General features: G+C 41.9%; 1 protein-coding gene across 1 annotated transcript in view; it reads left to right on the top strand.

Annotated features, from left to right (window-relative positions):
• The window catches only part of HOMER2 (homer scaffold protein 2), a 57,704-nt gene that overhangs the window by 7,383 nt on the left and 23,767 nt on the right, over positions 1 to 26,554 (top strand). The window contains exon 2 of the mRNA XM_026045747.1: positions 15,348 to 15,504. Within this exon, the coding sequence (XP_025901532.1) occupies positions 15,348 to 15,504 (157 nt within the window). The remainder of the gene's footprint in view (positions 1 to 15,347; positions 15,505 to 26,554) is intronic.

Below are 26,554 nucleotides of genomic sequence, written 5' to 3'. Positions count from 1 at the left end.
TAATTGATATTGCTGGGTGACATCACTAAGCAGGACAGCCTGCCTAATGACTCATAGGGGAGCAGTAGGCTCTGCTGCGTAGGTGTTATTGGATTTGTGGGTTTCATGTTGAAGGCTGGCAAGACGAGGAGCTTTAGCTGCAAAACAACTGTGGCTGTATGGTGGAGGAGAGAGAGCAGATTTGACACCGAGGAGACGAGGGTCTGGCAGCGAAGGTGTGAGCAGCAGTGACTGCTGCTCGCTGTGCAGAGTGTGCTCACCCCAGTGCTAACTCGGCCTCCTTTGCTACCTCCCCCAGACCCTAGTCTGATTTTATTTGTTTGACGTAGCTAATCAAAATGCARAATTGGGAGCATTTCTGAAGTGATAAACTGTTTTATTTCTGTCTGGAATTTTCACTGCAGCCTACAGGATATAGAGACTCAAATGCTGCTGCAATTCAGAAAGATTTTCTGTAGAAGTTGCACCCTCCTGCCTACACATTGAGGGGCCTGAAGAAGCTCTCTGGAGCTGCTAGGTGCTGTTTCCTGTCATCATTTGCATTATAATAATAGAAACCCTGCAATTGCATCCCTAGCAGCAAGGCTTAGCATCACTGTAGCAAGGGAGCAAAGGCCTCTTTGGAATATATTTAAAAACCAGCTCTCTTGTACAATATATTTTCCTAAAACTTCTCYTAGTTATACTGAGAATCCTTCCTTGTGGACCGTGAAATGACAGGTACAGGCACTCATTGAGCAAATACTTGTTTGCCTCTGCTTAGCACTTGCAGTAGGTGCTCATCAGATATGGAGCACCRCCCTCTTGGAAGAAGTTATGTAGGTAAACTCGAAGGCTTGCATGGGCTCTGAAAAGAAACATCCATTTTATTATGTGGAGGTGTGGATGTCTTACTTTCGTGTTCCTTATTGATTGCTTCATCCCTGGAAGAAGGACAGGTTGTGTCATTAGCGCTGGTTTTTTCTTTGGAAAATGGTTCTCCAGCAAGATGCACGCTGTCTCTCCTTCACATTAATTACGTTGCAATGACTGGCTCAAGTTCTTTGCTTTTGGAGAATTGCTCTGTAATCGGCTACAGGAACACCTTGCTGTTGCCTTTGTTTCATTCCCCTGTTTTATTGTGCTTTTGTGTTCAGGCTTCCCACTATAAATGTGTCGCACGCATCTAAAATGTCTCCCTGCAGTTGTTTAAGTGGGAACATGTGATCCGTTTTGTGATATTGGAGCTGTCAGTRGGAGCATTTGGAGAAGAGGAGGAAATGCTCGGAGAGGGGCTGGGGCTGGTGCCTGCAGCCCGAGCCGGCCCCAGGCCAGGCCAGTGCTGCTGCGGGGCTCCAGGCTCTTTGCCAGGCGCACACGGGAGCACAGGACAATCTGACAACTTATAATTGTGTCTTTCAGTGATGGCAAAGGCTAATGATGAGGCCGGGGCTCTGTTCTAGTAGGTGCCCCAGAGGGATATGYGAGGACGGCTGCAGTATGGCAGCCTTGTGTTTGTGCCTCTGGAGTTCAGATTTTTCTGCATTATTTGCATCCCTGTCTCTGCCTTGACATCACTCCATTTCCTACTGGGATTTACCCATGCATGGCCCATGTGCAGGGGGTCAAACTGCCACMCCTCCCTCTTCCACCTCCGTGTGGCCCAGACCGCTGGGAAGAGGGAAGCAGAAGGATTCCCCGGGCAGCCGGGTCACTGCTGCAAAGACCCTGGGTGCTGGCAGGGAAGGTGAGTGCTGTCCAGGAGGAGACAAGAGCATCTTTGGACACTATTTATGTACACGTATAATCTAATGCCTGTCATAATAATCTCTGGCCTCCAACTGGAAGAGGAAGAAATTTATTCTTCCATGAATCGATACAGGATTTAGTTKCTTGAAACTTTACAGCATATATCTGAATGACAGCTCTCTTTTCACAATTGCTTGGTTTTGTGTCTGTCATTTGTATGTRGTCCATTACAGGAGATAGCTGTTTTTCTGTTGCCTGTTGTTTATAAAGGTGGTATTTATCAACTTGTATTTTAAGGGATCTTCTGAAAGTGCTGTTACATAAAAAAGGGTCTAATTTGGTTTATGATCTCTTTCCTAGATGAACAAACAGAAACTACTTTGACTGAGAACTGGGATTCGACACTAAACTACATCTAAATTTGAGGAAATCCAATTTGAAGCTTGAATCTCTTATCTCAGTTACAAATAAACACAATAGCTGTGGAGCGAGGGTCAGATTTCATGTTCCAGAAAGTGAGCTATTGATTTGGGAAAATGGAGGGTGGATGGGGAGCCTATTTACTGCCTCCTGGTCAGACCCAGAAGTGTGCATGAGTTCTTTCTTTCTCAGTGATTTTTTTTTTCTTTTTCCCCTGTGCTGCTTCCAGTTTCCTCCGTGCTTTGGAGAAGACAGATGTCTTCTTTATGCTTAATATGAATTTCCACTTTTTGTCTTTTGAGAGATCTGAAGGATAAAAAATGTCTTTAAAATTGCGGGTTTTTTTTTTTTCACAACCTCCTTCATGTTGTGATCCTCAATGACATTCCCTAGACACAGATGCTTCTGAGCAACTGGTTTCTGAGACTTTCAAAGTTGCATCATGTGGCAGATACATCAGCTTTCAAGGACTGCCTGGTCATAGTCACCATGATGCTCCCAACAACCGTTGTCACTCTCTCCAGAATGCCCGACAAAGGTCCTCTTTTTTGGGGAGGACAGTGGGCTCAACCGGGCTGAGCTCCTTCACCAAGTTTGTCACCAAACCCTTTCCTGCAGCTGTGGTTACCTCTTTTTTTCTCTACAGAGAAGGTCTACTTTAAATTTCTGAGAGCAGTAATCCTGCGTGCCTATTGTTTAGATCTATTCCCAAGAACTTTTCCCACCTAATTTAGGAAGTAACATATCAAATTCTACAGGGGAGAAGTTGCCAAAATTTTATATTTCAAGCATCAAGTTAGAGTGTTTGAATTAGGAGCTGAATCAAGACACCTAATGCACTTTGCACTCACTGTCTGATTCTTCATTCTGATCTTGTGACTGGAACTGTTGTCCTTAGSGGTTCTCTGCAATATTGTGTGACTTAAAAGGCATCTCCCATGAAAGTAACATTGCAGTGATCTGCAGCAGTTCCCAGGTAACTATTAAATCACAATAAATGACAGGGTTGTACTGAGAGGAGGTTACGCTCATCAACGCCTGTACCAAATGGCCTCTAACTTGTGCTGGGGAGTACTTCGGTATGGTTCTGTGTTGCCTGTTCTGTCCTGAAAGAGTAACAGATTTCTAAGAAATGCTCCTAACTTGGAGGTTTGGTGCCTTGGAATGAAATTTCTAGCTTTCCCTTTATCTTTTTGCATCTCCTTTTGGCCCTTTGTGCCTCCCGGCAGCAGCCTGGGGCCCGGGCAGCGCTCTGCACTCAGGCTGCTCACTGGGAGTCGTGGAGAGAAATGGCCATTAAAGACATTTCCTTGCTGCCTTTCAAGGGTAGTGAAGCTGCCCAAAAAGGAGCACTGTTTAAAGAGATCTGTAACAGAGGCCTTACAAGTCAAGTCAATTTGATTCTTAGGGTGCTAAACTGAGAACTTGCAAAAAGCATAGTAAGAATTTTTCACCACTTGGCACCTTGTTCTCCATAGCTGASGGAGTAGTTTATCCATTCTGCAAACTAACATTGACTCTAATTTTAGATTGCAGGGACTGTGAGGAGGGCAGATCCTAGTTCTCAGCTTGCTATAATTTACTTGGGATAAAAGGGGGAAACTGATGCATCGACTTCTCTGCCAGTGAGGCCGGCATCTGCCTTCCCTAGCAAGGAGCCTCACACTATGAGAGTGCATTCAAAGCAAATTGCAGCATGATACAAGACAAGCACTTAAATGCAATTCTAAACCATGTAGAAGTTCATGTTTGTTTTGTTTTCCTCTGAAATAGACTGAAAAATGAAATGGATAATATGGCTAAAACAATATCCGTGCTGTTTATGGTTCTAACAGAAAAAGTGGAGTTTGGRTTAGAGCTGATGTTGCTCACAGTTGTTTGGTACAAGGAAGCAATAACTCAAAGGGGAATTGAGTCTGCTACATGTCTCTCCTGTCTTTCTGGGTTGCTGGCTCCCACCTTCTGACAGAAGCGAGGCCAGGGGCAGCCCTGCTCGAGGGGTCCCTCCTCCCACCTTGGCCCCTCTGGTGCTTCCGCCGGAGTCGGGGCTTGCTACGTTCAAATTTCAAAAATTAAAGGAAGATTATTTCAGTGGTTTTCAAACCAAAGCCTGAAGAAAGATTTGGAGAGGAAATCAGAAAAGAAAATAAATGTGTCAGTGTTGGCAACTCACAGGGCAGCTGGAGTATGAAGCAGTGCTCAGTGGTGACTACCTAAGGGCAGCACAGAGGAGCTAGAAGGAGGCAGGTCATCCTGTGGCCGCACAGTGTTGCAGTGCTCCAGCTGCAGAGCCGGTTTCATCAATAGCAGCGTGACACCCYGGGGCCCTGCAGCTTCCCCGGGCTGGGAACGCTGGGAAGGAGAGGCCAGCTCCACAGCGGCGGCACAGCCAGGCTCGTCCTTTTTATCTGGGGTCACAGGGAAGCTATTTTAGATATCTGAGTGCTTCAAACATTTTGGTAAGTGTTAATATACTTCCAGAGCAGTGGAAATAATTACCATATGGCTGTAAGATTTGCCATCTGTCCAGAGACACTGAACTACAATTAGTCCATGTAATCCATTTATCAATCCATAAGTGACAATGTTCTCAGTCTGGTAACTTTGGTTGCTGATAGAATCAGAACTTTTATAGGCCTACCTGTCTGGTCTTATTACAGTCAATATATAAATGAGATGGAAAAAAAAATCATTGAGCTGGGTCCTTAGCCCATGACAGAAAGAGGAAAAAAGTCTACATTGGTGTAAATGAGAGGGAGGAAATGGTATACTTTAATCTTTGTAAATTTGGATTTTTGCATCTAGTAGCCTTTAATTTTGTACAAGAAAGCCAAATTTATTTGCAGTCTTTCAATCAAGAAATATCAGTAGGACAGTGTGTTACAGGAAAAAAATACTGCTGGGCTGTATTAACATATGAGGCACACAAAGCTAAATGTTAGAAATATAAAAATGTAATCACTAGCATCATACATTTAGGCAGATTTTATTCATCCWAGGTTTCCTGTTTGGCTTCAAAAGAATGATAAAATGACTTGGGTATATGAATCATTTTTTGAAATAAGGTCAGGGCCTCTTATTTTTAAATTACTAATGATCTGACACTCTAAGGGGTCTGATTTTCGAAAGCTACTGAGAATCTAGTCCCTTGAGGCTGTCTTAGCTTGGCTGCTTAGAATCATTAGCCTCTTTAAAACTTGGGTTATATTCGTAATGGATAATACATATCCAAAAAGCCCTTRAATTTTATATTTGGGTTTGCATGTTACCCAGATTACAGCTAAACTCACAGATCTGTAATAAAAAGTGTGATGTTTTTATCAGTTTTCAGCCATCCCAGACTAATTTTTGAGATTCTGCTAACGTACAAATGTCATCTCTCACATTATTTGCAGTGCAAGCCATAGGGAGCCTGCATTACATGAAAAAGGTTGTGCTGTGTAGACCCGTAGCACCCTTGCATAGCCTGGGCCTGTGGAAGTGTTGCCGTTTAGTACTCAGAGTTGTGGAGAGCTCTGGAGAAGAGGGAGTAGATCTGGGTGATCAGAAATAGACGGGGTTCAGGAATTTCTGGGATGTTTCTGCCTGTATTACCTGCAAATAYGTATAGACTTGCTGCAGAGCTAGAAGGTTTTCAGGGTTTGTTTTGTATCATTGCTGCTGGTTTTTGTTTTTTGTTTTTTGTTTTTTTGTTTTTTGTTTTCCTTCCAATTACTCCATTTCTCACTTTAAACCTATTGGCTAAGTTTTTTAGGCTTAATAATTTTCTCTGTGAAGCTGAGAAGATTGCCAGAGGGACCTGCACTTGTGCACTGGCATTGCTGACAGCTTATTATGCTAGCAAATAAATATACARTTCTGAGATCCCCACTATAGATCTGATGGCAACAGATGGTGTTATATTTTTAAGGATTAAAATTATCACTGAATAATGTTAGCTCCAAAATTTTTAAAATTTCCTTTGTATTTTTAACTGGAACCCAAAAAAACCTATCTGTCTTCCAGTAACCTTATTATTTGCTAGTAAATATGTCAGGCAYAAGAACTGAGTCTCCAAGTTCCTTAGAGAATTGCTGCATGACTGTGCTAGCAGCAACAAAAATGTTGTTGTTGACGCTATTATTCTGCTGAAGTTCTCTGAACACAGAAATCGGCTTTTCTGCAGGTCCTCCAATTTCAGCTGGTACAGAGTGCAGAGCAAGGCTGCTTTGGCAGTGGTGTCACAAGCCGGCTTGTTCTCAGCATGAAATCCAGTGTGGGCATGGCCTGACTTGCAGCTGCCTAATCCCGATGGGGTAAATGGTTTGTACATTAATTGCCCTTAATTCTTATGTTCTCAAGTTTCACTGAGGGGGCGCATCACCGTGCTGAACCAGCTGCCAGTGCCCTTGTTCACGTCCTCTCAGAAGTGAGGGTGTTTTTCTAGCAAAACCCCCGGGTGTTTTGGCAGCGTCTCGGCACGTCGGGGCCATGGGCGTGAGGGACACCGGAGCGCTTCCTCCCGACGGCTRGCACAGAGGAATCCCATCCTGGATCCTGCAGGCAGGGTATCAAAAAGAGTTATGCAACTCGTTCTTTAAACTGAGCTGATTGGCTTTTTTGTTATGTTTTAGTGCAAGTGGAAGAAAAGCCTCGGGGAGAGCATTTGAATAGGGTATGGGCAAGCATATCAATAATTACATGCATGGATTAATGTACAGAAGTACTCTCCTCCAAGAGTCTGCTTAGTTCTGTGGTATCTGTCTGAAATAAGGGAGTTTCATCATACTATTTTATAATAGTGAGGCTTTGATTATGTACTGATTAAAATCAACTTTTCAGACTGTTTGCACACAGATAACCTCATCTCGCTTTCAAATTCCTGTCACGTTGGAGGGGAAGAAAATCCTAAACATTGCCCTGGTGGTGGTAGTGTATTTTACATGCACTAACACCCATGAATGATCTTTAATCTTACGTTTGTAGACAAGATGCATCCAAGTAATTTTGGGGGGCTTTTCTCCAAAATATAACCTCTCTGTTTTTTAAAATAAACACCAAATGGCACATGAAACATCAGACTATCACCTGTGTTTTGCAACATAAAGGATTAATAATTACAATAATAATGGGACTGAMCTAGTAGCTAGACTCAACTAACATGCTAAGGAAGGGATGCGCCCGATGTTTTCCAAGTGCAAAATGCATAATGTTCTTCCAGGGTTGTGTCTGCGCTTTYTGTCTCTTTGTTGACCATTTCTCCCCAGTGCTAGCACTAGAACAGCACATTCTCCACCAAGGAGATGGATGGAGAGGGCTCACAGGGTAAGTTTGCCCAGGGGGCTGCCGATCTGTTCCACATCTGGACACTGCCAGGCCAGGGTGCTCCCCCTGGGGATGCTGCTCCTCTTGGAGAGTTTCCTCCAGAAAACATTTTTTTGGGGCTCTCTTTGGAGTTAGCTGCTGTGTGTTGCCCTCATAAAGCCTGGGCTCTCCTTGCATCTCAGGGGTGAGCGATGAAGACTTCAGTGCACCCATGGGCCTGTCCACCTTGCTTGTGCAAATGCTGCCCCGAGGAACAGGGACTTGGTGCTYGAGGAATGTGGTGTACCCCCAATCTACAACCTGCGCCCCAATTTCTCTTTTTCTGAGGAGGAGAAAAAAATAAAAGTGAGTGGTAACAGTCAGGGGTTTGTGTTGGGATAAGGAAGTGTGGGCATCGGAGCAAAATAGGGAGACTGATTTTGGGCTTTCTTGCAAACTAGCACTATCTAGTTCAAGATTTATACTTTCAATTTGCAATGAAAATCTGGCAGTGAAATATTATGGTGCAAGCAGTACCTCTGTCTTTTGTGCCAGAGGAGGCTGTGTGAAAAGCATTAACTCTACTGGAACTGAAGCAAACCCAGAAAATACTATTTTTAAGCTATCCAGAGAAATATGAAGGCTTTGGAGAGTCCGTTTATGCACTGATACAGCTTCATTTGTTCAGCTGTGTATCTGTCCTAGCAAGAGAGCCAAACCTGAGCACAATAATCTCTTTTCCTCAGTGTTGTTGTGTTTGCATTTATCACTGTGTAAACATTTATTGAGTGCAAATACATGGAGCCTCTTTCAAAGCCTTCTAAAGGAGAGTCTCTAAAATAATCAAAATTACACAACCAGTTTTACACATATATGCTTCAAAACAAAGTTCCATGATCTCTGCTTTGTGATCTGTCATATTGTCAGCCTGGTTTGTTTTTCTTTTTTTTTCTTTCTTGGATAGATAATCTTAACCATAAAATATTAATTCAGGATTCTTTCAGTTCCTATCACCCGTGTATGTCTTACTCATAGAATAGCTTGACTTGAAAGGTTAATAAGCTGCTGGAGGTAGCTCAAGATGTAAAGTGCAAGCGTTTTCACAGCCCAAGTTAAGCTTTTTAGTTTATACATTGACTTCATAAAGGCACAGTGGTGTTGTGAGACCTTACAGATGTTACAGTGGTTTTCAGTCTGAGAGCTTTTGTTCAGAGGAGTTATTGTTTTGGACTCAGCGGAAAATCTAAAATGAATTTAATTAACATCTGTGCTTTTAACAATAAGTTTCTCTTCATCTAGTTCTTTTTTTTTTTTTTATCTTTTTTTCCTTTTTTCCTTTTTTTTTGTTTTGAAGTGAGTGGAACAATTACATTTCCTCCTAATGCGAGAAACACTTGTGCTGATTACATTCTGTCTGTTGAAATAATAATTCATTTAAATGAAGAGATAAAAAGATGGCAAGTATGTAGTGTATTTCTGCAGTTGAGTTGATATGAAATGTAGTATAACATAGGGCACCAGAGAATCCTCATTGTGGTTATTTGAACAGATTGCATGACCTTGCCCTTAATTAGCTCTGCTCTGAGTTCAGAGTCTCTCTGCGGATGGGCAGCCTCCTTGCAATCACTAGTGAGGATGTCTATGTGCATATAAAACCCACAAGAATTTCAGCAGCTGAAAAATCACAAATAGGAACTTTGAAACTGAGTAAAATTTACTTTAAAAATAGCCTTAACTCTTTTTTTTTTTTTTTTAAACCTTTTTAGGTATGATGTAATCTCTGTCCAAATAGTCTAGTTTTTTTCAAAAGTTGTCCCACTTTCCCTCCTRTTTTTACACCGAGAAGTAACCGTGATTTGATCGTGCAACAAAGAGGTGCCTGAGAATGCAATATTTGGATATTGGAGTCCTAACAAATGCAGTTAAAGGGGGTCCCTGCAACATTTTCTGCAGACAGAAAAATGCAAAAATCAAGGGGAGCTGCCCCTGGTAGCCCAGCCTGTTGCTCTGGGCTGTTCCTCGTGTGGGACGGCTGCTGGGGCCTCCCTTCTGTCCCTGAACTCCCTGGCCTGCATCTGGCCTGCTTTGCTCAGGGTTGCTTCTCCATCCTTCCACCTAATTTCTGCTTTGGGAGTAGCTGAGGGAAAAGGGCAGCTTCCATCTGAGGACAAACGGGAATCGATCCAGCTTGGCTGAGGTGCAGGGCGGCCTTGCAGCCCGGCCCGGAGCACAGAGCGAGGAGGGCATTCGGAGCAGTGCGGTGCAGCCGCTGGATCTGTCCTGCCTGCAGGAGGGTGTTTCCCAGGGATTGGCTCCTGCCTCCCTTCCTGCTGCCCCAGATCACGTGGGAGAACTGATAAAGTTGCTGATAACTCACCTCTTGTCTGTGAAGACTGTTAATTTTTCACAATGGCCTCTTTTATTGCATGGAGACTATTGCAGTGTTGACTTAGCCTTTTAAATCAGCGGAGTTCAAAGCTTCCCAGAACCGAAGGTCTGAGATCAGACTGTCTTGCCCAGTTAGTGACAGCAAGGCTCTAGARCAGCAGAGTGAGGCAGTTAAATTTTATTCCCAGCCTTGCTGCTGGCTCTGTCAACCGGGATGCCGTCCCGCTCTTCGCAGCAGTTTCCTCAGGTGTAAAATGGAGCCATTTCCCACCTGCTTCGCTCACGCTATGAATTTTACAGCCCTGCGAGTTGCCACAAGCTCTTCCCTTTTGATCACAGTGCAGGCTGGCGGCAGGCCCTCCGACTTGCCTGTTGGATCTGGTGCAATCCGACTGGCCCAGATTCATGAGCGCTTACCAGTTTGGGAAGGCAGCAAGCTGCCTTCTTCGTGGCGCTGGCTTGCAGCAGTCCTGTCTGTAGAACACCTGGGATTTGCAGTTCACTCCACAGCCCCATGCCTCTCTATGTGACAGTGGGAGGGAACGTCTAGAAAATCTAGCAGCTTTTTCGTGTAATACATGCAAATCTTTTTAGATTTTGGGCTGTCTGAGTCTCAGGTGTAAAATGAGATTTAAAAAAAAAAAAAAAAAAAAAAAAAAAAAAAAACTTCTCTCTAGCTCTCTCTAGCTTCTGCTTATTTACCTTCAACAGCCGTTGCTGCTCTGGGCTCCAGCACGGAGGCTCATGCTCACCCACGGCACACACCGAGTCCCTGCACGGCCGGGTGCAGCCCTGCACACCGTGAGTGCCTCCCTCATGATGAGCACAGCACCGAAGTGCAGGTTTTGTCTGCTCCAGGCGTGAGATGTGCAGCCACTAATGAAAGGATTTCATACAAAACCAAGAACCTCCGTACATGTAGTTGACAGACTGAGACATAGTTGTTACCTCTTTTGTTTTGTGCGAAGATTCATTTTTGTGGGTAAACTTTACCAGTGTGCTAATTACCGTGGTGATAACATGAAGTGTGATGTTTTTCCCCAGGGCAGGCTGTGTACCTCATTAGAGATGTGTCTTTACTGTGGTTTGGGTGGCTTTGGAGAGTGGCATGGGTTTCTCAGTTGGAGATTATGTCTAAACAGACGATTGGATAGATGAAGTGGTGTTTTTTTACAGATCATCTTTTAGGAATCATTATTTGCCTGAATTTTCACTCAGACCAGTATTTCAAATGTAAGAAAAATCTCACTTCTCGTGGGGGTCTTTGCTGCAGGGAGAGCATCTGGACCGTATCCTCTGCGAGCCAAGCAGAGGTGGCTGCACAGCTTGTAGCCTTCAAGCTGTAAGACACACTTGCTCTGATTTGTGTGGGACCAAAGCTGAGCCTTGGGCTTGCTTGTGTGCCCGTAGCTTCTAGAGCTGGGCATGTATTGCTTGGAAATCAGAGACTTGAGAAGATCCTTATGGCTTTCGGGCCAGTGTTGGGACCTGCGTTGTGTGCAGGGCTTGCTACGACCATCAGGGCAGTGCGGGGAGATGTGTGTGTGCTGCTGGACTGGGTAGTACAGAAACAACGCTTCCCTTCCTAGCAGTGTTGCTTATTTTTATACTACTGTATATACATCTGGCATTCCAAATTAGGCTAATGTTCACATTTGAGGCTTGTTCTTTTTGTTTATAGAGCTGCAGTGCGGCTGTGCTTGATCCAAATAGCTATTGACACTGAGTTTATCATGTTGCATTTAGCAAGTACAAATCTCTGCATCGTGAAGAGCGGCTACAGTGACGGGAAGGGCTACGTCACAGATAGGATTCTGTGCTAGTCCTCTCTTTCTTGGGAAATCCTCATTATCTAATACTTATTATAGCAAATCACTGCAGATCTTTTTGGCGCTGTCAGGTAGGATGAATATCAGTGTGCGCATGAGGATGGCCTGTAGCGGGAAGTGCCATGTTCCAAAAATTGCCCTGATGTGCTGTTTAGAGGCATGTGCAGCCTGCACCAAATGTCAGTTATCTGAGGACATATTTTGAAAAAATATCTTTATTCAGATGGACAAATTAGACTGTTAGTGCAMAGCTCTCTATTGTCAGCATAGAGAGCACAAATAATCCTCCGAAAACTGAGAGTTCTTTTAGTGTGATGTTACCCATGATAATTTGGATACTTCCCACAAAATGTGCAAATAATTTTTTTCTCTCCACCTTCCTACCATGGAGAATTTTTGTTACAAATTTCTCTATTGTTTCTAGTATTACAAGAAGGAGAGGAGCTACTTAGTTCTTTTTATTCATTGCTCACCCAGGAGGGCGGCCACCCAAGGTCCTTTAGCGCTTGGTGTATTCAAGTGAACCCAGGTCCTTACCTGCCAGCAGGTGCTTGACTCGCAGCATTGCACTTACTGCCAGGAAATGCTCAAATCCATGAGCGTTCCCATATCTGGGGCTCGTTCCCAAGCAGCAGGCAGCTGCGTGCTGCTCCCAAGGCGTAGCCTCATCCCAGGCACTCCCAGGCTGCAGCTTTCCTAGCCCTGGCTTCAGGAGCCCCGAAGATCCCAAAGCCTGGGGATGTTGCCATGCTGGCTTAAACTCTGCAAAGATTGCTTACAGCTCAAGTGATTGAAATCRCTGGTTATGTTCGTGATTCAAATACTAAACAAGGAATTAAATAATTTGAACTTTTCATAAGGCCTGTTGCTGTTGATTAGGAATAGCAACGTAAAACATGTGGTTTGCAGTGCAGCTAGTTATATGCTTGTAAAATTTGGAACAGTTATATATTAATCAGAAAGTGATAATGTATCTTGCACAGCTGTGGATGTAGCTCATTAGCTTTTAATCCTTAGGAAAAGGTTAGCGACATATTTCTTAATTAACATAGAATGATTTCTTTTTACTGGAAATATGTCTCAAATGACATGAGGATGGGAGTTAGATGTTAGCTAAAATGCACAAAGTCATGACTTGAAAATTGTAACTGTATTTATAAAATGTGCTGGTCACAGAAGTGCCTGTCACTGCCAAAACTCACTGTCTCAATCTGCATTATTAAACTGAGAAGTAAAACTGTTTACTATAGTTTAGGTCTCAATTTGCTGGATTTCCAGTAGTTTTACTTTAAACATTGGATGTTACTGTCAAATTGACTTTAAAACAGAATTATTTTTTTTAAGAGAAATGTATTTAATCAATCATTAACAACTTTGGTTAAAATTTATGAGATTTTAGACATTCATAAATTCTCTCTGTCTTCTGATCTACAGCTTCCACAGGTCTGGTAGCTGGAAATGATAATACTCCCTGCTTCCCTAGTAAAACTGACACTTTCACGTAATGACCAGATTACAGGAGCTCAGACATCAAATAACACAGGCTGTGCTACAAGAATTTCAAGTTAGTAACGCTGTGGGGTTTTTTATTTGTTTGTTTTGTTTTTTAATGTGAAACTGGCTATATCTCTGAAAAAGCAAAAAGGAGATAAGTCCTGGAAAATAAGTAGTTCCCCTCATAGTGAAATGCCTTCTTTAATGTCAAAATTTGCAAGTGAGTAATAATCTCAATTTGAATGTCTGTTAGCACATAGTAAATGTGGTAAAAGTATATCATCGAAAGTGTTTCAATTTGAAGATTGAATGCCACAATTTTATAGTAGCCTGGGGAAAGCTACCCTGCATTCCCTATTGCAGGCAAACCGCTGTCACTCCGCTGACACTTCCATGCATTTTGTAGTAAGAGGAGCAGAAAGTTCAGTAGCTTTTATTTGCTTTGTAAAAATGTGACCTTCATGGGCTTTACACTGCTAATCCTGTGTAATGTATGATTGAAATATTGAGGGAGAAAGGGAAAAAAAAGACACAAGGGCCTACTTTATTTTTTTTCCAACTGAAAAAGGTGTCCCTGGTACCAGTGCAAAGGGCTGTAGGTGGCCCTGCTTGAGCAGGCTTGGCAGAGATGATCTCCAGAGGTCCTTTCCAACCTCGATCGTTCTGTGATTCTGAGGTTTCAAAATTATTGGGCTTGGCAAGATCCCACCATCTTTCCTCAACTAATCCCACAGGTAGATTGTTTCATCTATTTAAAACTAGAAATTTAGTCTCCTTGATTTTAATATTTTTTTAGTATGATTGCTTTTTAATTACTTGTAATATAGCAGCATTTAACATTTAAAATTGTGCTTGGTTTTATATACCCTTTCCATATACAGTCCCTGAAGTTATGTTCTAAAAACACAGAGATGGATAAAGTAGGAGTTGAAGATTTTAGAAACATTAATAACAGCATAATTCCAAAATTCCAGGACTGAGAATAATAGAAGAGAATATTTATACGAAGGGAAAAGAGTAGTGGATGAGCGGGATTTTTAGGCTTTCACCTAGCTCTTCCTTTTTATTTTGTGCACCGTTCTGCAAGGTGGCCTTTTTCAGTTTGCGTATGGTAATATTTTGGGAGTTAATGATGGACTCCATTGTAATGCAGTTATTTTTGAAGCCAGTCATAATTCTGTCAAGTTGAACTATTGATATAATATTTTGTACATGGTAAGAATATGCTGAATGATACACTTAATATACAACATTGTTTACAGTGGCTTTTAAGAACTAAAAGCACAAAAATATAGTTATAAACACCATAATCTCRACTTGCTGGTCACTTCTACTTCTAAACCTGGAATAAAGATGTAATTTGCAGTGGATTTAATTTTAAATTTTAGGGCCTTTAAATCAGTCTCCATTCTGATCTTGGGCCTAGATGACTTGCTTTGCATCACATTTGTTCTTCTGGTCCTGCGCTTCTCCACTCTTACATGCAGCTTGCATTGCCACATGCATAAGTTAAAACCAAAATCCTTCACCATGACTGAAAAATTCTTGCTGCAGTTTGATAAAGTTAAAGGAGGGGGATGTCAGAGGCAGTATTTCACCCACCAATACTGCCTATTGCATTGAAATTTAGGGGTTTACATGTATTTTTTCCCCCTCATTTCCCAAGATGATGAACTGCTTTTGCATCTGGTGAAGTTTTCATGCATAGGAGAGTTTGATTCTGACGAGAGAGGTTTCAATATTTCCATAATTATACTGTTTACTCTGCTTAAAGTTGGAGAATCCACGGAGGGGTTCTGGCTCTTAAGTAGTGACTTGTGTTAGTGACCAGTAGGAGCAAACTTAYACATGTGGGGTCTGTTTTTGTTTTTAGCAATTTTTTTTTTTTCTTTTTCCACTGGGAAAAGAAGCATTTGACTGTCCTTTCCTTGAAATAAGTATTATCAATTTTGAGCAAAAAAAAAAAAAAGGGGGGGGGCAACCAACTAATACAACATGGGGAGAAAAACTGGCCTTGTGTCCTGGCTCTGGCAATGACTTGGGGCACAGTGGGTGTCAGTGCATGAGGCTGAGGTTGCTGGCATCCTTCTCCTCATGAGGTTGGGTGCCTCGCTTGGCTGTGCCAGCTCAGCCGGAGCCTCTGGGACCGACCCTTCATCTCCCAGGGACTCACGCCTGCATTTCTCCTGTCCCTCCCTATTCCAGAGAGCAGCCCATCTTCACCACCAGAGCCCACGTCTTCCAAATCGACCCCAGCACAAAGAAGAACTGGGTCCCCGCAAGCAAGCAGGCCGTAACTGTTTCCTACTTCTATGACAGCACGAGAAACAGCTACCGGATAATCAGCGTGGATGGAGCCAAGGTAGGAGGTTGAGGGGACCCCGGCACCTTTGTACGTGTCGAGGGCCGTGGCTGTCACAGCCAGCCATGGACGGGCTGCGACAAACACGTAACTTCAGAAACACTCTGTTTTTCATATTATGCATTATAGGCACTTGTAGTCATAAAGCTTCTAATTGAAAAACACAGGGCACATTAAAAATTATTTTGCCCAGCTTAATTGACCCCAACAGGATTTGATGTCTGATGGGTTTGACAACTTTACTATCTTAATGAGCCAATAGATTTAAGTGTCATGATGGAGTCTATAGTATGGTATCTAAAACCACCACCTGTATTAATCAGATAATGCTGAAACGTTTTTGATGGAAAAATGCCCTTTTTAAAGGAAACAAAGAGASAGATGTGTGCAGACTAGAGCTTTTAATTTAAATGCCAACTGTATATTCCTTTCACCTAGTGAAATGTTTATAGGTTAGCATTTAATTTTCTTCAGTTTGCATAATGGAGTTTATCAGCCTTAGGTGACATTTTTTTTTCTTATTTTGTCATAGATTGCCAGATAGTATGCTGGCATATTTCTTTCAAGAATTTTGATTAGTTGGGTTGAATGATGATGGATTTAATTATTATATACTAGAATCATCCCTCTGATTATTTTCTCTGAAGTTACTTGTAAGTGACCATTTTCCCTAGCAGACTGCGATCAGAGGTATGAATTAAATGAATTCTTGTGAATGAAATTCACTGATTATTTCTGTCAAAGCACAGAGCACAGAATAACGAGACAAGTTTACAGTTTGTTATCCCTGTTCATGTTCAGGGGAGGATGTTAAAATATCACTATCCCATGAGAAAGAACTCCCAGAAATCCTCCCTTAATAAACCTTTTATAGCTGTCATGCCTGGTTCACGTGCTTGTTTTTCTAAGCATCTGCTGCGCTGTACTTGCTTATGTATTAGCTTATAAATCAGCCACACTGCCAGTTTAAATTGATGGTAATGCTTCATTAACATTGGTGCAGCCTTAATATATCACCATCATTACCTTGTTTCTGCTGGTGTGTTCATTTGTGACACCAGCAGCACAGTACTGGGCTTTGCAGCTGGCGCACGCGCAGCCCGGGAGCTTGCAGGGAGAGCTTAGCCCCCTAGGTCTGCTTGCCAAGAGCTCCTGCTCCTCATGCTCCTGCTCGTGGTCGTAGTGGGCTGTTGGCTTTGCAAACCCAGGCTAGTACTGCTTCCACGTCAGAACTGCTGTATTGCAGTGGATGGCTTGACTTACGTGTGTGCATGCATGCGCTGCGACTAATTAGTGAAGAGAAAGTAATTACTCTGTGCGTGGGGAGGATGCAGGAGGAGTACCTGCCTCCAGCCAGAGTTCTGCCTCACACTGCARAGCAGATGCTGGGAACAAGATAAGCATCTGAGCTTTGCATCTTGATCTGCCCAGAAGACATTGGAAAGGCAACCACCCCCCACTGTAGCATGTCCCAGAAGAAGATGAGCCTTCTGCAATTAAGATTTTCCCCTGGGGTGTTCTGAGCAAAGAGTCAATTGCTTGCCAAATTAATTCTTCCTTTTTGCTAGTTAAGGAGCAGGTTGAGAAGAAATGCTGTGTTCAAGCTTGCTTCTAAAGAATCCCTAGTTAGCCTGCTGACCACCTGATAAAGGTGCTGACTTGAAAAAAGGAGATTGTGTGTACATACCTAATGAGAAGGATTGATTTTTCTCCCACCAATAACTATTTTTTAGCATTTTGACCTACTTTTCTAGCCCAAATAAAACCTGATTGAAATATAAGCAAGAATACAGACARCATTTGTTGATTTGGTCTTGCTTTCTCAACATGTCTCTCATTAGAATACAGTCTTCCATCCATGCATCTTCTTCATGTCCTGGTAAATATGAGACAGTTTAGCTTTGTAGCATTGTTGTGGGCATACATTATGCCTGTTTTAAAGATAAAGTAGCTGAAGTTTGAGTAAAGTAGGGCACTTGGTCACAGAAGGAAGATGGTGCTGAAGAAGGGTATGTATCTCACAACTCTCCATCCTTGCTTAGCCTGCAAGGTTGCTGTTCTAACAGGCTTTCTTAGACASTCATGTAGGGGACACATTGCAATGTTTGCAGAGAAATCACTTTTGAATACTATTTGTGGTCAACTGTTGTAGCCGAGGGACCTTTTTGTTTTCTGAGGCTTGTTTATTTACCTTATCGAATCGACACTACATAGCAACAGTACCAATATTTTAAAATGATCAAGAGCATAGGATAGTTCACTTGAGCATTGCTTGTTACTGTTGTGTAAGCTTTATTTTACTTTTAGGATTCAACATGTTGCTCTGGGCAGCGTGTTGAATTGCAAATGCACAGAGGAATGTAGGGCTGCTCAAACCATTAGTGCTGCTGTCACCCAGATGATAGGGGTAGGCTGTGCAGTGAGAACTTAATGAATATTTAGCATCCTTCTAATGTTGCACCAAACTGATGGGCTCTGCTTATTGCATAAGTGGCAGCCGCTGTCCTCAGGGGTGCAGGAAGGTCCAGGTTTGGGGGTGGCCGCTGTCCCCGTCCCTCAGTCCTATCCTATTTACCCGCTGTAATCGCTGTCTTTCTGTTTCTGATGGTTTTGGAGAGTGGTGGAAAAGAACAGAAGGGTCTGGCTGGGCTGTGCAGAGGTGGCAAAGACAGAGATGGCAGGAAAGAGGAAAACAGGACAGGAAAGTAATAAAGTAAAGAATGAATTCGGGGAATTTCACTCTTTCTTTAGCAGAGGATTGTGAGAAGCACAAGCTGAAGGCCATGAATTGACTGGGATGGAGAGCAGTCCATGGGGAGTGTAGCCCTCCAGGTCAGGTTTTTCCCAGAGCTTCCCAGCCCAACAACACTTACGCAAATGCCCTGGGAGTCAAGTACTGCTAAGTGGAGATTCCAGAGTCAAAATAGCTTGTACCACTTTCATTTTACAGATACTGTAATTGCTGCRTCTTTCACAGAAGAACAGGTGCTTTGGCCAGTAGATTGCAGTTTATAGCAAAAGAAAATCACAGATAACATAAAAGTATGCAGAGGATGATCTTGGCCAAGATACTATTGCTAAACAAGGGAATAGATTAGTATATCTTTTAATTACATTATAATTGACTTGTACGTTGTCAGGAAAGTAATTTCAACATAACGTTTTACAAAGTTTTTGGCCAGAGGCTGTCTAAAATGCAGCATAAGAAATGCTAGAGGCTAGAGTCCTGTGAAATGCAAAGGCACACGCCGATTCAGAGCTAACGAGGCAGCTGAGAGGCTCTGCCATGTGGAGATACTCGGTGCGGTGGGCAGAAGTCAGCCCTGTTATAAAAACGGTTAAACATGGAGATGACGACGGGGAGSACGAGCGCAGGAGCGCCCAGTTCGTGCGGTGTGTGTGGAAAGTCACCCAGAGTTGCTCATTAAAACTGACCTATGTGCTGCCTTTTAGAGTGGGGATGTTGCTCAGGTTACTACTCCCCATTTTCCTTGGGAATAATGCAGGATTGGGTTTGTTCGGTTTATTTTTTAAGAAATTGGAAATAGGTATTTTTCAAGCTATGTCGAGGTGAAGCAGAAAGGACAAGAAGCTATTGGTTCCATAAAGAATTTGAGAAAGGAATATCATTCCCAAGCCACTGGWAAGCAAGTTTCAAGGCTCATTTTTCCCACATATTGTGCGTCTACAGAACCTTTGATTTCTGCAGCATCATTTTTATCTTTTGAGAAATAGGAAACATAAAACTAGCTTAAAATTAATATCCATCAATAAACCATAGGATGTTAGAGTTCTGTGACACAAAGAAAAGCAGCACAGTGAGAGTCATCTGAGATGCCAGTCTTTAGTATCTTCCATTAGTTGCTTAGACAGATGAGTAGAAAAAAAAATTAGGTGTTAGAAASATGAGTAGATGAAAAGACTAACTTCGATAAATACATGATATAGAAACAGGGGCTTTGTGTTGCAGGAAATAAAAAAGTCTGTTGGCTGACACTTATTCCCAGTTGATAGATCATTTAAAACACTTTATTATCTAACAATTACCTTGAATATTGAAGATCAGCAGCTAAGTTCAGCATAATTTTGTTAAGGTACTAAAGGGAGAACCAGAAAAAAATGATTGTGCTGGGAAAGCAAATTCAGTGGGTCTATTTTGGAAGCAAATTGCAATTAGTAAGAAAAAGGGTATGGGCCAAATGATGCCAGTCAGTATTCACATAATGTTCACCAAAGTGAATACAGGACATAGTTTGATGAAACTACTTGATTTTTAAGAGGAATATGTGCCATATACTAGGACATGTCCRCAAGTATTGTACCAATAAGAGAGAATGCAATTTTGAGAGCAGAATGAAGCCTACAGGGGCAGAGCTGCTGTGCAGGAATCTGCACTCTGAGGGACCCAGAGTTCAGCCCCAGCGCAGTCTGTAGGAGATATTTAGGGAGGTAAGAGCAGGTGATGTGTAAATCTGCTAATATTTGATGTATTTCTGGATTTCTCAGTTCTGGTACCAGTTTTAGTTGCTGCCTAATTTAATAGCTCTGCACCACTTCATGACCACACTTCTTTTGTTCTCATGAATGGAGGCTGGCTTCCCAGGTACATTTATAGGAAATTCTGAGTTCCAGGATTACTGTATTCAGAGATTCAAAGCAAATAATTTTCTTTGCCAATTGAACTGAAATTATTTTAAGACATAGCTGTTAAAAATATTCTAGGATATTTTGCCAAAAGGTGGGCCTTAGATTTAAAGAGCTTTCCTTCCATAAAAGAAAAAATAGCGGAGTATGATAACATGGACGAAATTCCTTCATTTGGATATTGTTTTTGTTTTGTTTTATTTTTCTTTGATTTTAAATCAGTTCTTATCAGTGTGAGTATCAGCTCTGTTAATGAATATCAACTCTTTTGGGGGAAAAATCAGGTGATTAAGATATTAGAAAACTTCTGGTGCTGACTTGCAGAGGGCTTCTGGCAATGTGAATGTCACAACATGCATTGTCCTTGGAGCATTTAACTGTGCCTCTGAGACCTTGCAGTGACATGTAACAGAAGCAACCACAGCACCATGTTCTCTTTTTACATTGAGAATATCCAARTGAATTCACTTGAGCCTCCACTAGCTGGGGTAGAGGGAGACCTGCTTCTGTTTGACTGATTGTCATCTGTTGATGATGTTGTAGGGTCCCTGTGGGTTTGTTGGCTTGTTGGTTAGTTTTCAGTTGTTGTGGAGTTTGGGGTCATCCGATTTGGCTGAAGTCAGCTCTTAGCTGGCAATGTGGTATTCACACATTAGACCTGCATTTTCAGGCTTAATAGTTTCCTAGTGAAATTATTAAAGGAAGTTTTATAGCCTTGGGCTGCAAAAAGATAAAGGAGTGGAGAAGAACCTTAAAAGTGACTTTATAATGTGATGTGCTGCTTTCTTTTTTTCTTTTAATGTGTTCAGAGAAATCCTGCATTAAACGTTGCAACTTTGAGAGGGGTGGCTGAGCATACAYGTGTGTTTTGTCAGAGAGGCAGAGATCCTGTGGTTGGCAGTGGTGCCTGCCCTGGTTCTCTGCGCTGCCCTGGCGATGTTTATTGCCACAGCTCGTCAGCAGCAGCATGCGCCGCCTGCGTGTGGGAGAGCCCGGCGCCGTGCGGGCCGGAGCGCGTGACCCTGCGCGTGAGGAAGCCCCGGGAGGCCCCGCTCCCGCCTGCAGGGCTGGCRGGACTAGGATCCCCACAAAAGCCCTGCTGGGAAATTCCACTTCAATTAGCAGGAAATACTTTTCATTCCACCTTCTCAAAGCATTTTCCTCAGAGTTTCTGAGAGGGATATTCTGTTTTTCTGTTTAGCTGAGTACYGCGATACAGAAAATTGAATGTATTAGATGACCTTAGTCTTCTCTTCACTGCTATCATAATATGCTAAGTATTTCATGAACTATTGGAACAAATTTCCACATGATTATTAGTGCTAGAAATAATACTTGAACTATAAAAGAATAATTCCTGCCAATGGAACTAATTAACCTCACACATATAAAAGGAGAACATCTTTTAAACTATAAAAACACAGTATAAAATACAATTTTAAAGTTTGAACCTTTCTCCAGTGTGCGTATTTTGTGTGTATGTGGTAGTAAATATATTGTTGCTTTTGTGCYGACTAGATGGATATGAAGTGAAAATGTATTAGTTGTGGCTTTAAATATAATACAGATAGCTGCTCTCTCTCAATGGTAAAGTGCTTACATAACGCCTACCTTTTTGTATTGAGCTTCTCTGAAATAATTTGTTGTTGTTCTAGCCCTCTCTCTCCAGAACAGTTGGTTCCAGAAGGCAGATGCAGCAGCAACTGCTGCAGCTTAAGTTTTCCCAGCACATGGAGAGCAAAGATGTTCATGGAGGAAATACATGTTCTGGTCCTATTGGCACTGARCAAAGTACTTCCTGAAAGGTGCCAGAGGAGTCCCTAGCTGCTTTCACAGTCCCTTCTGGGTTTGTTGTTGTTGTCAGTAACGAGGCTGGACTGGGCTGCACTGAGAGGCAGCTGCTGCTTTTGCAGTGAACTTTACAGCGAGCAAACGARCAGCGGGAGCACATGTGTCCTAAGCCGAGTCCCAACGTTCTAGTTCAACCTAAACTGGAACTTGTTCTTTCTGGTGAGACAGTTAAATATATTATAGGGAATAATTAGTATTTTTACTGTGCTACTTTTAATTCCTGATTTCACTTGAGAATGTTAGAGGAACTTGAAGATTTTTCAGTTTTATCAGTTTAAGGGATTCAGACAGAGCTCTCAGTTTGGAGAAAACTTGCCATCAGATGAGTGAGTTTGGTGCCRTTTTAGGCAATGGTTGCTGGCCTGGGCACGTTCTAGCATGCTGTGTGTGTCTGCACTGCAGATTTGGCCCTGGGGRACACAGATAGGTCAGTCTGTGGAGAATCAAAGAGAAGTGTGAATGTCAGGGCTGCACTGGCCACATTAGGAAAAGCTTCTCATCGTCTGTGAATGAGTCAAACTCAGCAAGTGCCTGGAAGCTGAAACAGGCCAGATGTAGTTAGAAAATAAACCTACATAACCAACTGGGAGTCGTCGCACAAATGTATGCAGTATAGAAGTATGCTGTAAAGCCCAAGAGTTAGTTTTCTTTTGCAATATAATGGAAATAGGAGTGTATAAAGTTAATGAAAACAACAGTCTACAGTGATGTTAAAATAATTTATTTTATCTGTGTTTGTGGTGGGCTCAGCTTTGTTGAAGTAGTTTGAGATTTTGTTCTTTCTAGATGTTAAAATAACTTGAGAACRTTTTGTCTGGAATTTGGTGATAAAGGAGCACTGAAGGCAAAGTAGAGCCCTTAGCCACTGATGAGACTGCTCAGCTGCATCATCCTTTATTTACTTAAGATAATATCTAATATTCAGAAATTCAGTCTAAGAGGAGCTGCAGGATTTAATGCTGTGAAAGGTAGTCTGTCGCCTGGAGTTCTGCCTGCAGACAGGTTTTCGGCTGTTAGTAGGACTGGTTTAAATATGCAGAACTAGTAATGTTTGGTGTGGTTATATAGACAGGGCCATGAGTGTTCAGAGGGAAAAACAATATTAGAGCTTTGCAGCAATSGTGATTCCAGAATTGCTAATACCGGGAGAGTTGAGCTGTGAATAGAGGTAAAAATTATAAATGTCTGCGTAAACAAGGCCTAGGGCTGAAAGTGAGAGAGAGCTTGCAACAAGCTGGGAAATGGAGCAAGTAAATACCAGGAAATTTGGCACATCTCCTGAGAGTGTCCCTTGAGACTTCTTCAACCACAAATCCTGCTTGTCTGCTGAAGATGTTTCTTGGTTAAAGGAGAAAAAAAAATACAGAACTTTATATATGATTTAAATGTTTCTGTATTAATCTCTTTCCAAGGTATTAACTTCCAAATATGAAAAATTCTTGGTTCCTTGTCTGGACTGTTTCTGGAAGTAAATCTTTCAGAAGGCAGTTGGTAAGCTTAAGGGAGCAGATAACAAAGTGTTGGCAACAGCTGTATCTGGCAGAAGAAGAGAACCACATCTACCTCTCGGCTTGATCCTCTCTGGCTAGCCTTTCTGCTGAGCTGTGCAGTGGGGCTGCTTGTCTATGGATCTGCAGAGAAGASGCACACAGCAAACTGGGAGACCAGTGTTGCAGAAACCTTTCCATACATCCAGGTTGATGCTCCTTAAGAAGACATTAAAAATCCACGCCAGATGATTTCTAATGGCAGCATGGACCAGCAAATAGATAAACATTTCCCCGGAGAGATTCTCCTTTTTCAAAACCTCCGCATAGAATGTCTTGGAAAAGGCCTGTTGGAAGAAATTATTTCAATGCGCAGTTGCCTCTCAGATTTTTTTTTTTTTTTACTAGACTCAAGTATTAATCTTTGTATCAGGATGTGCCAAAAAGGTTAAGCCATATATGATGTTACTGTAATGAAATCTGGGTTCAAGCAAAACATAACTGTTTCAGGTCGTGAATGTAGAACCTAATAGAGGTTTTGAAGAATTTAACCAATCTTTGGTGAAAATAGCCCGTGTTTGTTATCAAGTGGAAGCTGAGGAAAAAATCAAGAGTTTCGTAGCATCATCAGGACACAACACAGTACAGTTTGCAGATGCTTTTCTTTATATGTTTCATTTCATTAACATTCAAAGCAAAATCTGTGGGATAGGATCGAAGTAGACAAATTTTCCACCTAATAAAAACTTCAATACCAGCTAATAAAAACTTCAATATCAGCTCACCAGATTTCTGTGACCATGGTGGTGCTCAGTTTTGTTATAGGTTTTGCATTGCCCTACTTTTTCTTATTAAAAAAAAAAAAAAAAAAAAAAAAGGAAAGGGGACTGTAGAATTAAATTCTTACTCCCAAGGGTGAGTTTGTTGAGCCACTGTTCTGCGTTCTTGAGCTGGAAAGTCCAAGAATTTCCTCCCAGGAGAACTTTGCTTGATTTATTTGGAGAAGCATAACTTACTCTCCATTATATTAGGAACTTCTGTCAAGAATTGCAATAAATGCAGCCATGGTTACTTGTTTTTTCTCTAATTTGAGATTTTTACTTCCTTTTCCTTTTTTAAGTTCAACTACTGAAACTAATACAGAACAGTTTCTATAAGCTGTGTTTTATGAAGCCCTAAGGAGTACTATCCAGCAAAAAACAATGCCAGAGGTATGTAATACTTGGAAGTCCCTCCACAGAAAGTTTATGTAGCAGACATGCTAATCAAGTCATGCCAGATGGAGTTTATAAATAAATTATAATTATTGTATATTCTTAAAATTTGAGTATCAAACAATTTGGTGCAATATTTTCCCGATTTWAAAAAAAAATCCCTTGCTTCCTCCTTGGTTCTGGATTGTGAGTCATGTGCAGTAGCACTGTAGTTGTTAGATGGAAAATGATGAATAGCGTAAATGATTGTCAAATATTAAAAAACTAGTTGAAGCTGAAAGCTGATTCTCCCTGAGGAGTGATAATCGTGTGAGCCTCAGATAACCTCCATCTAGCTATACTTTCTAATGGCAAAGTGGCATTTCTGCAGAGGCAGAAGAAATATCTTTTTATGCTATCTCATAGATACAGCCTATCTTCAGTTGCTAGTGTATTGCTCCTAAGTGTTATTAGAACAGATTGTACTTTTTAGACTGTCATCTAATAGCAACCACTGTTAAGTGCTTTAGAAGAAGCCAGACAGATCTCCTACAAATAACGTATCTGTCTTACTTGGACATTTTCACCCCAAGGAACAGTTTCTTCAGAGTTTAGAGGATGGAAAAAGCTATCTCATTGCTGACCACTCACTCAGGGTATGAAAACCAAATGTCTTCATCATAGCTTCTCTCATCTTGGTCTGATGAGTGAGAAGGGAGATGTGACCATGCCCAGCATTACTGGTTTAGTTGCTGTGTCACCACAGCAACTGAGAGGAAAGCCAGCAAGAAGGTGAGTGTCGCCAGCAGTATGGGAGTAAGTTGTTTTACTGGACTAGGGGGTTCTTTAAAGATGGTTAAACAGAAGGAAAGCGAGGCATGAAAGGATTGTTCAAAAAACAGCCCCTTATTTTGTACAGTGTTCAAAGTTCAGCCCAACTTGATCCTTTCAAGCCTAATCATCTTTCAGTACTAAGAGAAAAAAAAAAAAAAAAAAAAAGCATTTTAGGGTACCAGAGTGGGCCCTGAGTCCTAGCAAGTGTTTGTGAAGAAAGCCCCAAGGATGAAAGGATGAAGCCCACAGCTACCATAGCTTCAGACTCACTGCCCTCTCGTGCTGCCCGTGTCCAATCTCAGTTTCTAAGCAGGGGCAGTGGGCAACACTGCCAYGGTCTTGTTGTCYTGTCCCCGGAGAAATCCCTGCTTCCCATGTCCTTGCCGCCRTCTGCTAGTTCCTGCTTCACAGACATCATCTCAACCATGTCTTTAGGTAGTAGTTTAGTTTATTTAGTATTAGTTCAGGCTACATTAGTTTATCCATTCCTGGTTTAGCTCATTTTGATTCCTGGTTTAGCTCATCATTTTGATGTTCCTGTAGTAAGACAAAGTGGGATCTTGAGATCATTTCTGACCTCTACGTGGGGGCCTTCATGCTGAAGTAAGGTAGGTACCTAAGGCTATTGGGATAGAGTTTTAGGGATGTAGAAGTGATCAATGGTGAAATGTTTCAATTAAATTGTAAGACAACAGAAAAGACCATGTTGCACTTTTATCAAATATTCCAAAGCATGAATGTGATGCAGCTTTGTATTATTTTTATTGTATCTCATTGCAAGAAAATGCAACCTTCTCCCCTACCTCATTTTTAGTCACCATGAAAAGACTCCATTGTATTCTCCTCCCTCCCTCTGAAAATATGAAGAAAAGAGTTCTAATTTTAAATAATACACAAATATATTAGTTTATGTGTTTTGTGAAATGTTGTGTGAAATTCTTGGGCAGTACTTTTTTTCCATTATAGAGGACTTGAAATTCCTTACTGTAGATTTCCTCCATGAAACAGCTGCTGGTGCTTTGAATCGTGTGGGTGGTTGGA

Source organism: Nothoprocta perdicaria, unplaced genomic scaffold (assembly GCF_003342845.1).
Source record: "Nothoprocta perdicaria isolate Ctin4 unplaced genomic scaffold, notPer1 scaffold_41, whole genome shotgun sequence".
Classification (NCBI taxonomy): domain Eukaryota; kingdom Metazoa; phylum Chordata; class Aves; order Tinamiformes; family Tinamidae; genus Nothoprocta; species Nothoprocta perdicaria.
Note: the sequence above shows the minus strand (reverse complement) of the source record. Positions and strands in the feature narration are given on the sequence as shown.